This window comes from Eptesicus fuscus, chromosome 19 (genome assembly GCF_027574615.1).
Source record: "Eptesicus fuscus isolate TK198812 chromosome 19, DD_ASM_mEF_20220401, whole genome shotgun sequence".
Classification (NCBI taxonomy): Eukaryota; Metazoa; Chordata; class Mammalia; order Chiroptera; family Vespertilionidae; genus Eptesicus; species Eptesicus fuscus.
Window position 1 is genome coordinate 39,497,673 of NC_072491.1, and position 14,632 is coordinate 39,512,304.

Below are 14,632 nucleotides of genomic sequence, written 5' to 3' on the forward strand. Positions count from 1 at the left end.
ATAATTTAAATAAAGCTCTTACTAGAATTATTTTAGTTCTACTTTGTATATTTCTATACTATTTGTTTTAGCTTATAAGATTTTTTTTTATGATGTTGCCTAAAGAAAAATAAGAATCTAGAATTGATGCTAAGTTGGCTGTAGCTAAAATGCGTAGGTCTTAATGTTAGCCAGTAAAGTGAAATTTTCTGAATAAAACTACACGGGTTATGATTTATATTTCTCTTCATGTCTAAAACCAATTTTGACAGTAAAATTGGTTAAATTATTCTTCTAGTTTTTTTGGCATCTAGCATCCTGAAAAAAGTCTCATTTAATGACTTTCATTTTTAAAGCCTGAGGGAGAAGAGTCCATTGTGAAACCAAACGAAAGCAGCTCACCTATTTTAGTTGCACTGTAAATATTTTCTATAGGGAACACAATTCCTAATCCATACAGCAGCACTTTCGCCAATGCTGGGATAAGTTGCGTCGTTGTTACTAAAATATTCACACAGTTTGTCCTATGAGAACAGAAAGGAAAAGAAAAAGACTTGAAAAATAAATCTCCAAAATGAACAAGTGTTAGCACAGCTCATTTCCCAGCAAAAGCACCCAGGAAGGGGCTTGGGGTGAGCTTACCTGGAGTGAATGAGTGTGAGGGCTTTCAGAGCCAATGTTAACCAGGAGTCCGTCAGGGCTTCGATCTCGGCCCTCAGCTGCAGCCAGGCCTCCCTCTTGGCCGGACCGAGCAGACCTGTGGATTCAAAAGCACATGAACTACTTCCTGACCAGTGTGTCTATTCCACATTATAAATCATAAACATGTGATGCTGCTGCCACTACCACCCTCAAGCTTTATAGCAGACCAAGTCATTTTTTCACAGACTAGCATTCATTTGACAAGTGTTTAGTATTGTAGGAAACATCTATTGAGTGTACATTCCTGGCATCTCTCCTTCTGGTTATAGGAGTCATCTCTTCTCTGTGGGGAGCCTACTCACACCCATTCCTCCAACCATGTAGGTTGGACAGAGCCAACCCTCCCCTCTGGCTCCCAGGGTAGGAGCATGACCATGGCTTGGCCAGTGAAGGTCAATCTTGGAGCTTTTGCTGAATCCATTGGGAAAGATATTTCTCCACCCAGTGGAAGCACTGGTTGCATAGAAAGCTGGATGTGCCGGGGGTCATCTTTGCCACCGTCTGGGAGGGACTGACCTAGAATGATTCCTGGGGGAAAAACTAGGCAAGAGATTCCTGATGGCATCGTTCGAGCACCTGGATTTCGCCATGCTGGAAACCAACACCACCCCTACATTTTCATTATTAGGCCCACACATTCCCTTTTGTGCTAGAACCACAATGAAAAGATCCAAACTAATACAAGAGCATCCACTGCTCAGAGCATCTACAGGGTAGAAGGAGCTTTTTACAAGCCATCTCAAGTCATCTGGGCAAAGACTGTTAATCCTACCTCATTGGAAGGACAACGGAATGTCACAGAGGTCAAGAAACTTACTCTAGATTACACACCTACTATCAAGTCATGGAGCCAGGACTAGACTAGACTTGCCAGGGCAGCTGGCTCTAGTCTAACATTCCTGTCACTAAATCACAGTGGAATCATCACAGGTCAGACGAAACTGCTCTTAAAAAACTATATAAAAAAATCATGACACAAAAGTGTGTGGTACTCTGAGAATTTTATCTGGGCTGTCTTCACTAACCCAGCGAGATACTGGTGACTGTCACTTGCCTCCGACATTGTTTTTGTAGGTGTTGTAGATCTCTTTTACTCGCCGGTAGCGGAAAGCCAACTTTCTCATCCAGTCTACCCCGCCGCGCACCCCGGTTGCCAAGCATAAATTGGCGCTGGTGGCTGCAGCAGGGAAGCCATCTGTTCCAAAGTTATATGTGCTATTTAGACGCAAGAAAAGCCCAAAGTTAACCAAAGCAAGTTCATCTTAATTAGCTGGGCAATTAAACTATAAAATGGAGTCAACCACATTTCTATGTGCTCACCTTAGGTCTTGCCCATTATCATCTGAAGAGACATCATCTATATGAACTTGGTCACATTCCTAAAATGCAATTAAAACGCTGCATGTCATTTTTCAAAAAGCATTCACTTTTTTACTTTTTTTTTTTAACCACAGAGTTATTTTAAAAACTCCCACAACTTTAATTGGACTGTTATCCAACTATGTCAATCAGTAGGTGGCAGTCTTGTTAAATTGACAATTTTACCTACTTCGGGTCCTCTTCTAATAGAAGAAAAGAGCAGTGTCATTAAGGACTACTGTTATTCAGCTTCAGAAACCAGATTTTTGTGTTTAGAAAGGAAAGTGATTGAAAACAATTAGCATATGTGTTCCATAAACCTCAGGTACCTGAGGACACCATGCTGCTCAGAGCTGATTCAGTCAATGCCTTCCCATAACTGAAACCAGACATTTCGGTAAATGTAACATGCTAGAAAAATTAAACCTGATGCTAACTGCCAATGAAATTATGACCTCTGATTGCTGTCGAGCCACACACCAACACAGCCCGAGGCCAGTGTGCTGAGGAGGCCAGACAAAAAAATCTGTTACTGGTTTGCCATTGATTTGAGAGATGTGTTTTATTCCTTCTCTCTCCCTCTTCCTCTCTCTCTCTCTCTCTCTCTCTCTCTCTCTCGCTCTCGCTCTCGCTCTCGCTCTCTATGTGTTTGCAAGTGTAGGAGGAAAAAAGCATGGGAGACTTCACAACCCAAATGAAAAAAATCAAACCATGCACTGTTTTTTATTTATTCTTTTACCGTTTCACTATCATTACATACTCATTTTAAGCATTAGGTTTATGCGTTTATTATATAATAATGTTATTTGAACAGACTTGATTTTTAAGTCCCAAACCATGTGTTAACTTGTTAGAAGAGGATGCCATAATTGTGGGCTAAAGCTGTATTGGACCAAGTTCATGTTCAGGCACCTGTTAGCACATGAGCACCCTGTATCTACCCCCTGGGTCCCCAGCCTTAGATTGTGGGAAGAACCCATCTCACACAACTCAACAAAGCAGAATTCAACAAACATCTGCTGAACAAGTGAAGGCACACTAATTTGGAGACAGACAAGGTCTCCAGTCCAGAGAGAAGCAACACATCCTTGGCACGCTTTCATGTTTCAGTCATGAGTCTTCTCTCTGCACTCGGGCTCCGAATACCCCGGAGGCCTTCAGTACACTTATTTCCCTAAAAGTTTTCGTTCAGAAATATTATTAGGAGAAATTTCCAGGCATACGCCCTATATTTTGAAAGGTTCTTCTGATGAAAGGTCTGGTTACATTTCCTTATGCAGTTCATTTTATAAAATCTTAACATTCAGTTTGCAACCAAGATGACATTCGCCAAGCACTGCCGTAACAGGAGGTGTGTTTTTATGTTGCCGGTTCCTTCTGAACAAATTCTTTGCTCTCCATGGATTTGTGAGGAAGGGAGCAGGAGATAGAAGTGGAAGGAAACTCAAACCAGCTGTTGCTTAACAAAATTAAAACCCTGACCCCAACCTCTTCTCTAAAGCATCTATTTTCCCGGCAACCCGCTCCCAGCAAGCAGCAAGTACTAGGGAGGAAAAGACTTTGACCTTGTAACCCTCCCCTGCTCTCCCGAGGTCTATAACCTCAGATAAGAAAAAAGGAAAAGCTAGTCCAGGAGGCCTCACATGTGGACGATGAATTGCACATTGAAGACCAGGCCGTTTCTGGAAAACACGTTTGGGAACTTCTCAGAGTTATTCCTGTAATGGTCTTTCTGCAGATGAAGACTAGTTGTGGGATTTTTTGTTTGTCTGTTTTGATTTTTACAACATACTTATTCTGGCTTTGAAGAGATTCTAAGTCACGAGTAGGAGTTTCTGCCATTCATCTAGTCAGAAATACAATTTTTTTATGTTGTTGGTAAATAACTCTTTGGTTAGTGTACCAAAAAAAATAAAAAATAAAATCTTACCCCCAAACAAACAAACCAAACCAAAAAGCCATAGGGATTTTTCTCTCTTGGGAGGAAGAACAGACAGGAGGAAGTGGAGCGACTACAAGAGGAAAAGATCTGTGGAAAAGAATGGATTTCAAGGAATCCAAGCTGACCTACAGTTACTAGGTTGACTCTGGGCGTGGGAGGAATTCTTTGGAAAAGCGGGGCGTTAAGAGGCTTTTCTTCAACTAAAGCCTAGTAAATCCCCATTACCCACGGAGCAGTCAGTTATCTGATCAGGACTGTTAATCACTCCACTGCTGCCATTGTCCCCGCACATCCTGTGTTTGTTTTCTCCTGCGAGCTGGATCGGAGACTTTTTGTCCCCAGGCTGTGGCCTCATTTGAAGTTTTGCTCAATATCTTCGTTGGCCCTAATTAAGCCTCAATGGTGCTTAGCTTTTACCTGCAGATACCAAACTCACTTCCCAGGGACCGGATTAAAGCAGAGATTGGGGTGGTGGCAACAAGGAAACCCCCCTTTATCAGGAGACTTTGTGTAGAACGATTGCAATGACAATCTAAGGAAAAATCAAGAGCATTGTTTAAAGGGCCCAATTAGCACCCCAGGAATTAAAAACACACAGGCCATGAAGATGTCTTCGTTAACTGTGTTTTTGGAGTTGCTGCTCATTTCACTTAACGATAGGTAAACACCATATTGCACAGATTTCTAATCGACAAGGTACACATACTGAAGATTCATCACCTGTAAGCCTTTGTGCGAGTTTACGAATAATGGTATAAATGTTTTGAGAAATAAGCTACGTGTGTGTGTATTTGGGGAAATTTTAATGAGAAACTATAATGTTACTATCTTGATGCTTACCTACTGAAAACTTTAATTCCTGAAAGAAATGGAGACTATTAAGACACTGAAACTTTTCATAGCAGAGCTGCGAGACACGTGAACTGTGCTGGGTGTATCCACTCTGAGACTAGAAACTGTAGGTCCCTACATTCTGAAATCCTGAATCTCTCTGAGGTTGAAATAGCCCTGAAACTCTCTCTCTCTGGGGATGAAACTCCCTGAAACTGTCTCCTGCATCTGTGTGTGTGTGTGTGTGTGTGTGTGTGTGTGTGTGTGTCTGTCTTCAGAGCCTAATCTTAGGTTTTCATTTTTGCTTTCTGGACTTGGTTGTTTTTTAGTTGCCAAATGTGTTTTAAATCCGATAATCAGATCCCTGGGGGAGGGGAGGGAAGGGGTGCAGAGGGGGCATGACCCATGGAAACAACAGCAGAGCTGAAAGCCCCACTGGATGGGAAGGGGAGCGGCCAATACTTCTAGGTGCCAGAACATATTCCTAAAACCCTACTTTTGGTGCTTCCTACACAGAGGGCAGAACATACAGAATTCCATGGGAAAATAAGTTCCTATTCCAAAAAGACTGGATGTGCTGAAAATTGACTTTTGAAATAAACTCCAAAAATTTCCTGATAGGGTTTGAAGGAGCTCAGTCATGACTGAACCTACATCCTACGGCAGCATCACAGGTCTAGGGGCCCCCAGGGCCAGTTCAGCCGGTTTAGCATATTGTATGCAATCATCTGTCCTGTTGAGGCTTGAGATACACAAGGGACTCCTAACAAGTTTCCGTGTCTGGCTTGGGCCTCACTTGGGCCAAAGTAGCAATTCCCTGGACTCCTGGTACAGTTTGCACTCAACACCCATCCCAGCTGGCTAATGGGTGCCTTAGCTTAGAAAGGTTGTCACTGATTCAAGTATCTAATTATGAAGGGGCTACTATGTTCTAGATGCTAAGGACACACCAAGGTCTTTGCTGTTTTGGAATTAACATTCTAATAGGACAGGCACTGTAAAACAAAGCATGGACAGTGTTAAGTGCTAAGGAGAAAAAACACAGCAGGTCAGGGAAACATGCAGTGCTGGGCAGGTGCCTGGGAAAGAGCCTTGCAGGCCAAGGAAAGAGCATGTGCAAAGGCCCTGAGGCCGTGGCAGGAGGGAGGAGGGAGGAGAGTGCGGAGGGGAAGGGTTACATGGCTGGCAGGGAGCAGCAGGAAGCTGGTTTTGGAAGTTTTATTAAGCGACGAGTCCCTGCACTGTAGACACTTGCAGGTTAACAGAAAAGACACGTTCATTAACCTCACAGGTGACAGTTCCAGGTGTGGTAAACGCTGCAAAGCCTCCCTGAAGCCCAAAGGAACATCCTCCTGCTGAATGGCTGCCATCTATTAGTCCAAGGGCAGGGGGGAGGGAGGGGGGGGGGTCTGAAAATCTGAAGTTATGTTTTGCTACGTCAGGGAGGGAGAGCAAGGCCCACCGTTTATCCTTGTTGCTTCTGTGATGAGAGCAATCGAACAAAGAGATAAACGGTGGATGACTAGAGATGGTTCACAACCACGAAGCTGTGGCCACAGAAACAAAATCTGGCTCCGTGACCCCAGACTGCCAATGCGGGACCCCTCCTTTCGACGGCTGTGGGCTGGGGCGGCGGCGCTCAATGGAGACGCTGCCCTTGAGATGCAGCGGAACTGGGGGGCTCATGAGTCCCGAGAGCTGAGAGGGAAGGCTCCTGAAGATAGATTCCTTTACCCCCCCCCCCCCCCAAGTTAGAGTTGCGAGAGCTCATATGGGGCTGGTTAGGGATTCAACGATGGGGGTGGGGGTGGGTGGGGGGGCGGGGGAAGGTATTTTTTGTTGAGGGCCTTCCATAGGAGTGTCATTCGACAACATATGTTGCATAAAGGCTCTGTATCAAGCCAACAGCAGAGGGATATGTACTTGACGCTGTTGGTTAGCTGATGTCACGTCCCCCCACAGCACGAACACGCCTAAGGAAGAGTCAGGCCAGGGCTACGAGAAGCTTACAATGAGTCACTGAATTTAGGCATCGATAAAGCATCCGCCCCCTTTCCCTGGCGGCAGGGGCCCTCCCTCTGCCAAAGCCCTAGGGGATACCGGCGTCGCCCGCTCGCACTGCCTGCCCGTCTCCCCTGTGACACTCTGGAGCCCTTGATAATGAAGATTCATACTTCACACTTCTGTGGGGGTTCTGCAGACTCCTGTATTCCCCACCCAGGCTCCTATTTTTTGTTATGCTACTTATTTGGGATGAAAACAACGGCATTTCATGTTATGACCCATTTTACAGAGAGGAAAGCGAAGATGCAGGGAAGTTAAGGAATGCAAGGGAAGTGCTGAGACGCTGGGTCTCGGACCCCAACTCCCAGGCTCCCTCAATATCACACCAAGCCGACGGCTGCCCTCCACGCAGTGACCGCGACCTAGGTGCTCTGGGGCTTTCCCGTTGTTCTGAGCTTAGGGGACTCCAGCTCCCATGTCCACCCCACTCCCGCCTGTGCCCAGTGTCTGTGACCACGGCCCCGGCCCCGGCGGGAGCCCCCTCCTCCTCACCACCAGGCCTTTCGATGACGGGCACTTGGGAGGGAGCGCCATTGTGGTGACCGTGGTGACCAGGTCTTTGCCCGGAGAGAGCGCAGTCGTAGGTGGTGTGAGCATAGCCATGAGTGTGGCGTTGACACAGCACAACCCAAACAGGAGGCCTGAGGCCCAGGAACAAGGATTTGGCCACTGTCACGGCAGGTGGCGACGATCAGAGAGGCTCCGTGTTGAGCTCTCAGGCGCTCCATGCACCCCCGCCCCCATCATCTTCCAGACAAACACCAGGAGCCGATAACCAGGGGACCAGGGCCTACCCTCGGCGGCCGCCCTTTAGGGTCCACGCCTGTGCTTCGCAGAGGAGTAAAAGGAATAAAATTAGCAAGCCCCGGTGAGTGCCGGCCCTCAGCTCAGGGACCCAAGCGCTCATGGGGTAGCAAACGCCCACGTGGACGGCGGGGGAACCGGCCACCCGCTCCGGTGCTGGGAGCGGGAAGAAAGCCGCGTGGGGCGGCCTCCCGGCCACGCGCGAAGGCACCCTCGCTCTCAGAACGCCGGGCGCGCTGTTATCCTGCCTTTTCGGTCGTGTCTGTCATTATTCCTGGCACCGCAACTCCAGCTGACCTTTTCCTGATCCATCATCAGAACTGGCCCTCCAGGGCCGGGCCACAGACATGCTCTTTTGGACCCAGCCCCAGGAATCACTGCGATTCTGTGCAGGGCTCATATGCAAAATATTAAGTTATGGCTGAATTTTTCTGCAAATATTTATTCTGCTTTGATACGGTCGTGGTTGTACTTTTTCCCCCCAAGACGTTCACTTGTGCCATAATTATGTAAAAATACACCCTACCATTCAAGTTAGTTTAGGAAAATTAATACAAGGAATTAAGACCGTCACCATGGCTCTTGCATCTGTGCCAAGCACAGTGACGGAACAGCCAGCCCGCTGGGGCGCTGTAGCCCCGAACACGACACTAGAAACATAAACTCCACGTAAACTTGAAGTCTTTGAATAAACAGAGACTCCACGAAGACTTTGAGGTTGGCTGCATGTTATGAAAGGGAACAATATGAAAATGTTACCAACACGTCTTGGGAGAAAGTTGGAATATACAAGCCCAAATTCTGCTGACCGGGGCTCTATTTTCCAAATGTACCAGGAGAAAGTTAACAGCATTCTGCCGGCTAATTGTTTCAATGCCTTCCTTTCCAAAGTGAAAATGGGAGGAGACAGGAGCGGCTAGGGGACGAGCTATTTCCTTGTGTCCCTACATGAGTGTATCTGCTGAGACAGCTAGAGGTGGATGCGCGGAGGGAACGAGGATGGGTCTCCTGTTCCTTCCTGTCTGTCATCGAGCAATTATATCCCCTGCTCTGACCTCCCCACTGAACACTACAGATACGTGCTGGAGACCTTCGACATCTACAAGTTCCTGGAAGTAAGTTTTCCTTTTGTTTCTAAACAAGCAAACAAAAAAGGTGAGACAGACTGCAGGAGTATTTCTAGTACGTTAGAGACAAACTCACACAAATTGTCGGGAAGCTCTGACAAGTGGTCAGCAATGCTTCGGAAAGGAAAAGGCGGGAGAAACATTCCCTTGTGGATCTGCCCACACCCCCCCCCCCTTTCTCACAGAAAATCAAAATCGTCCAGATGGCCTTCTAGGGTGACCAGGACGGGAGTGGCAGAGGTTTGAGGGGATAGATTTCCATAGTGGCTTTTTATAACTTTCCATAGATATTTTTATAACTTCTTTGGAAAAATAAGGTAAAATGGGTTATCCCTAGAGATGTCCTGTGATGCAGAAATTCTATGTAGGGGCCGGGGGTAGTTCAGAATCAAGCCAGTTGGTGGGAACGATGTGAAGAATCCCGCTTCAAATTCACTGACAATCAGATTCCGCACGTCAATCTCTGTGGTTAGGAAATTCTGTCCACGAGTCAGTACATGTGCAGAGACCAGGTTTTCCCTTGCGGATTTCTCTCTGCACAGCCGAGACTGTTCAATCAACGCGCTGTGTGTGTATATACGTTACTGATGTGCAGCAATACCATTCCGATGGGCTTCCTAAAGCTGTGCCAGCCCTCACTCTCAGACCGACGTCACAGAGCGCTGGCACTGCTGTGCCCTGGTGCCCTGCCACCACCGGCTGCAAGCGCTGGGCGGGGCTGGCCGGCCCTCCTGCCGCCTGGGGTGCGTCTCAGAACCTCCTGATTGCCCCACGTTCCCACCACTAACGTCCTTGCAGAAGAAAAGGGCGCAGGTTTCCCATGGCTGAGGCACAGGAGACGAACAAAGGCGGTTTTGAAATCTGCTTCATTACTTTTGACAATCTGGGGAAATGCGAGTTGAGGAATTAAAACATAACCTGGCCACATTTAAATTCCCACTCTAAGCCATCTACTCCGTGTAGCACAGGCGTAGCATGGGCACTAACACGTGTTGTGAACCAATATTTAAACATCCCAATCTGTTTTGATTGGATGACACCACCATAGAAACCAATAGGGGGAGGGAATTTCAAATCTTACAAACTGGTAAGAGGAGTTTTAACGTCTTTTTGCGATTTGGTAATAAGATGCAGTTTGTGAAGACAAACACGGCTTTTAATGATTGCTTCTTACTTACAAAGCAGTGTTTTAGTACAGTCAGTGTTACCATGTCCTGTAGGGCTTACCTGAATGGGAGAGTTTACTAGAATTGTGTTTACATTAGCTAGACTAGGTGCTTATACTCGAAACCCAAGGTTTGAATGACAGCAGTTTCAACAACAAAGGTAGATATTAGCTATTTCAATATGATTCTATGTAGATGAATGTTCACAGAGAATAAAATCTTTACCGAAGGTACCTGAAGATGGCATATTAAGGCAAAAGATAAGTTGAAGTGCTTAAGCTATATATTCACGTATACAAGAAGTTAGGGTAAATGTTCAAGATCAGTAAATGAAACAACACTCGAGCTTATTATTAATGGTAATTAAAGGTGAAAACATGCTTTTAACATTTTAGTATTTTCTCCTAATACCAATTCCTTTTAAAATCTGCCCATTGAAAATAAGATGTCATAATAAGATCACTTGAGCGTGTCGCTCAAAGAAATCCAAAGGAATTACATGAAGATGATTCCTCTTAGCCAGCAGCACAGAGTTAATAAATCTATGTCAGTTCCACTCTGCCTGGAGTTCCTTCCTCTCACCACGAATACCTTCTCTCCCACGTGATTATATTAAATATATTTGTCTTTATTCACACTCTGAACCTTAGGGTGAGGAAAAGAAAGCCTTACTAAAGGAAGCCAGAAAGAACTGAAAATAAGCTTTCAAAACGAAATGAGCTTACTCAAAAACGGCTCAATATTGTGTCTCTAAAAGTAATGGATAATTTCAGTGACAATTATGGCATATATTAAATTTGATCTAATGATACCGACACATAATTTACTTTACTTTAAAAAAAAAATCACGTTAAATATCCAGCGAATACCTGCTATCTAAGGCTACAAGGTCCATTTCCATTGTGTGTTATGTTTTGTGCCATAACAGCACACGCTGTTTCAGTGTGTTCGTAAGACCCCACCCACATGCTGTTCCACACAAAAGGCTTATGCCCAGAGGCAGAGCTTCACTTATGGTTCAGCTCGTATCAGAAGATTTAGCTTTTTACAAATCCGTGTAGGAACGAGTGAAAATGTCCCATTCCTTCAACTACAAATTAAGGGCCATACGTGAGTGTTTGGTAATATGCCAAATTGTAGTGTACAGGTTTATAATAAAAAATATCATACATATTTTTAATTGTATCATATAATGTAAAATAAAGTATTAAGAGGAAATATTAAAGGCTGACTATATACAAAATAACCCAGAACCTTAAAAAAAAAATAAAGACAACTCAGCATATATCAAATAGAAATGTACAGCCAGAAGTACTCTTAAGAATAAACCTTTGATTTACGGCTGAGGGGTTTCTCAGTTTTCGATGGGTTTGCTCAGAGTTTTGCAAACATCATTTGTCACCGGCAAGAGTGCTCTTTGTAACTCCGCTCGCCTTTCTTTTAGATCTATTATTCCTGCTGAGCGTACCTACTGTAGAAGAATCTTTCATCGTGACACCAACTCTACTCTTGCTGTGAGGAATCACAGTCTCATAAAAATCATTCTTTTTATCGCAAACTTGCCGCCAGAAGCAAGGAGAAGTACCCAAACCAGAAACTCTTTTATCCTTGTCTGCAATGCTTTCCCTTTAACCCTCCTTTGAAGAAAACCAAATAATGTACTAACTGGAAGAAATGAATCGCGTACTAATTTATTCACAAAGTGTTTAACTACAAGTTTCAATTTACACAGAATATTTCTGTTTTGATCACATATAAAACAATGAACTAAAGCTGTAATACTGACTATGTCGTATTTCAAGAGAGGTTTTTTTTGTTTGTTTTTTGGAGCAATTTTTTACTCTAAAATTAAATATTTGCAACAAATAAAGAGGTTCCAGTTCATGACCATTCTGTCTATTGATTCATCTTTATTTAACTGCAAACTCTATGTCAATACAATTTTTAAAGAAATATTTGAATGTATTTGGCTTTTTAAGTGACTTTTATGCAAGGGGGGAGGGAATGAAATTTGAAAGTTTGGAAGAGATTACTTTATCAATTTTAGTTAACATATATAGCCAGATGATTTTATAATAATAATAAATACTCTATTTTGTATGAAAGAATGTGTAGCTCAGAATAACATCCTTAGTTGGGAAGTTAATAAAAGCCCTCCCAGCCGATTTCCTCTGCCACATAATCATCATTGACTCCGGAGAGAAAAGTATGCAGAACCGGACATTGGCACTTAAAAAAAAAAGGTCCCCCTTGAGCTGCAGGAAGGTTCCGTCATCACCTCCCCTCACTGTCAGCCCTCTGGGGAGAGGGGACCTCTGCGGGGGCACTTCCTTACTTAAAACGTTCCCTTCTCTTCCCAGCATCAGTGGGTCTAAAATTCCAGCCCCTGAAATCATTCCTTTTGACTCGTCTTTTATAAGACAAAGACTTCAGGTAACGGGACATTAGTTAAGCTCCATAACTTTGTTGTGAACTGTCCTATCTAATAAATTTCCTCCAGCATGGGGAGCTCTGGGGTACCCCAAACCCTGGGGTGTCAACAGGGGAGGAGGAGGAGGAGGAGGAGGAGGAGGAGGAGGAGCCTGAAAGGAAAATTAAGAAAAACTTTTGTCCACACTCGTATTCTCATTCCCTAGAAAACAACCTCTTTTCCCATGATGTAATTTTTAAAGCAACAAATAGGGGCCACGCATTATTAAAAGATAATATAGATGAGCCCTGGCCAATGTGACTCAGTTGGTTGGAGCATCATCCCTGGCACTGAAGGGTCACGGGTTCAATTCCTGGTCGTTTTGGTAATGTACATTATTATTCAGGAAAATGCTATATTATATACCACCAATATGGCGTTATTAGTATATATGTTATGTATTAACTGTGGAAATACCTCTAGAAAACATGTAGGACAGGCATTCTGTATTCTTTCATTCATTTGTCATGTGTTCAACTAATGAAAGGCCACCTACTCACACTCCAGGCACCCAGCACACAAAAATAAATGAGGGCAAATATGTCCATCAAGGCTTCATAAATGTGGGGACGAGCTGGGGAGAGAGGGTACAGAGGAGCATCAGAGCTTTCTCTCGGGAAGGAACGGAATTTCTTACAAATGAAATGGAAATGGAATGCATCACATGTCTAGTCCTCCTTCCCACCCATCCTGGGCATCACCTCATTCAGATATGTTTTTCTCAGAGTGGGTTTTGCTCCACCAGGAAATACAACTTCCAATGTGTGGAGTACAAGCTTCTTAGGGGCCGGTGACACATATCACTTCTGTTTCTATCTCTGCCTTTGAACCAGTAGGTATTCAATCGATGCTTTAGAAAAATTACATCGGAAAGACTTAATATATTCCAATGCCATTGAGCCTTGACCTTGCCTATCCAGTGCCATGACTGTCTGTCTATCTCGCACACCCCACTGCCAACTGCATGTTCCTGCTAGGCCGGTCTCAATCAGCCTGGCCTCCACTCCCTCTTTCAAAAGATGATAGTTTACCTACTGCTTGCTGGATGCCTTCTCTCTCCTCTCTCTCCTGTCAAAGCAATGTCCTCAGTTACCCTTCTATTGCTTTCTTTTCTTAGCCCCTGATGTACGCCTGTCACCCACTGTCTGAATGACAGTAGCAACAATTATTGAGAGCCTGCTATGTGTCAGGCACGGTGCCAGGCGTATTACATGTTATTTCCAATCCTCCCTAAAACTCTACGTTTGATGGAGGGGGAAATGAAAGCATAGAGATAACGTCTGTGGATCCCATCAGGTAGTAAACTCTGTGAAGGAAGAGAGAACTTTCCATGTGTCTTTTTCTCCCTCTTTATTTTCTAAATAGGATTCTATTTCTTCCTATTTATTTTCCACGTGGGCCGAGTACATAGACGATACTGAATGAAGTCTTCCAAACAGGCTGATAGCCAGGATTTAGTCATGAAAGACTCGGGGCCCAATCCGACGTTAACTGATAATGTTACCGCGTTATGTCACTGAAGTGTTAACTACTACTAGTTTTATTGAAGTAAATTTATTTTGTCTGATTATAAAATGAAACATGCTCATGTAGAAAATGCATGCAAAACATAAAAATACATAAACCAATGATGGGCAACCTTTTGAGCTTGGTGTGTCAAACTTCGCCAAAAAACTGAGCATAACTTGGGTAATGTGTCACTTTGAGGAAAAAACATTATTTCGCGATATTTATAGTTTAAGTAACATAAATGTATAATTGTTATATATAATTGTATTTAATAAACCTCAGCGACCGCCTGTCATCAGAAATGGCTACACGTGTCAGTGCTGACACGCGTGTCATAGGTTCGCCATCACTGACATAAACAAACAAATTTCCATTGCCTCCCTCAGCAGTAACCACTGCTTACAGTCTTCTGCTGTCCTTCCTGTCCTCCTATTAACTCATCCAAAGTCTCTCACGTTCTTCACAGAGCTTACATTCTAGTAGGAGATACACACCACAGGCAGGTGAAAGCCAGATATGTGTTTGGTAGCTACTTTCCCCTCCATTCAATATGTAATAAACATCTTTTTATATCAATGAATCATCTACAACATCCTTTAAAAAAACCTTCACCTGAGAACATGCTTTTATTCATTTTAGAGACAGAGGAAGGAAGAGGGGGAGAGAGAGAGAAACATCA

General features: G+C 44.1%; 1 protein-coding gene across 1 annotated transcript in view; it reads right to left on the bottom strand.

The window, feature by feature from the left end:
- EYA1 (EYA transcriptional coactivator and phosphatase 1) overlaps positions 1–14,632 on the bottom strand; it is a 297,411-nt gene that overhangs the window by 18,196 nt on the left and 264,583 nt on the right. The window contains exons 14-17 of the mRNA XM_008150342.3: positions 2,002–2,060; positions 1,736–1,896; positions 622–736; positions 382–503 (exon numbers count right to left, since the gene is read on the bottom strand). Of these exons, the coding sequence (XP_008148564.2) occupies positions 382–503; positions 622–736; positions 1,736–1,896; positions 2,002–2,060 (457 nt within the window). The remainder of the gene's footprint in view (positions 1–381; positions 504–621; positions 737–1,735; positions 1,897–2,001; positions 2,061–14,632) is intronic.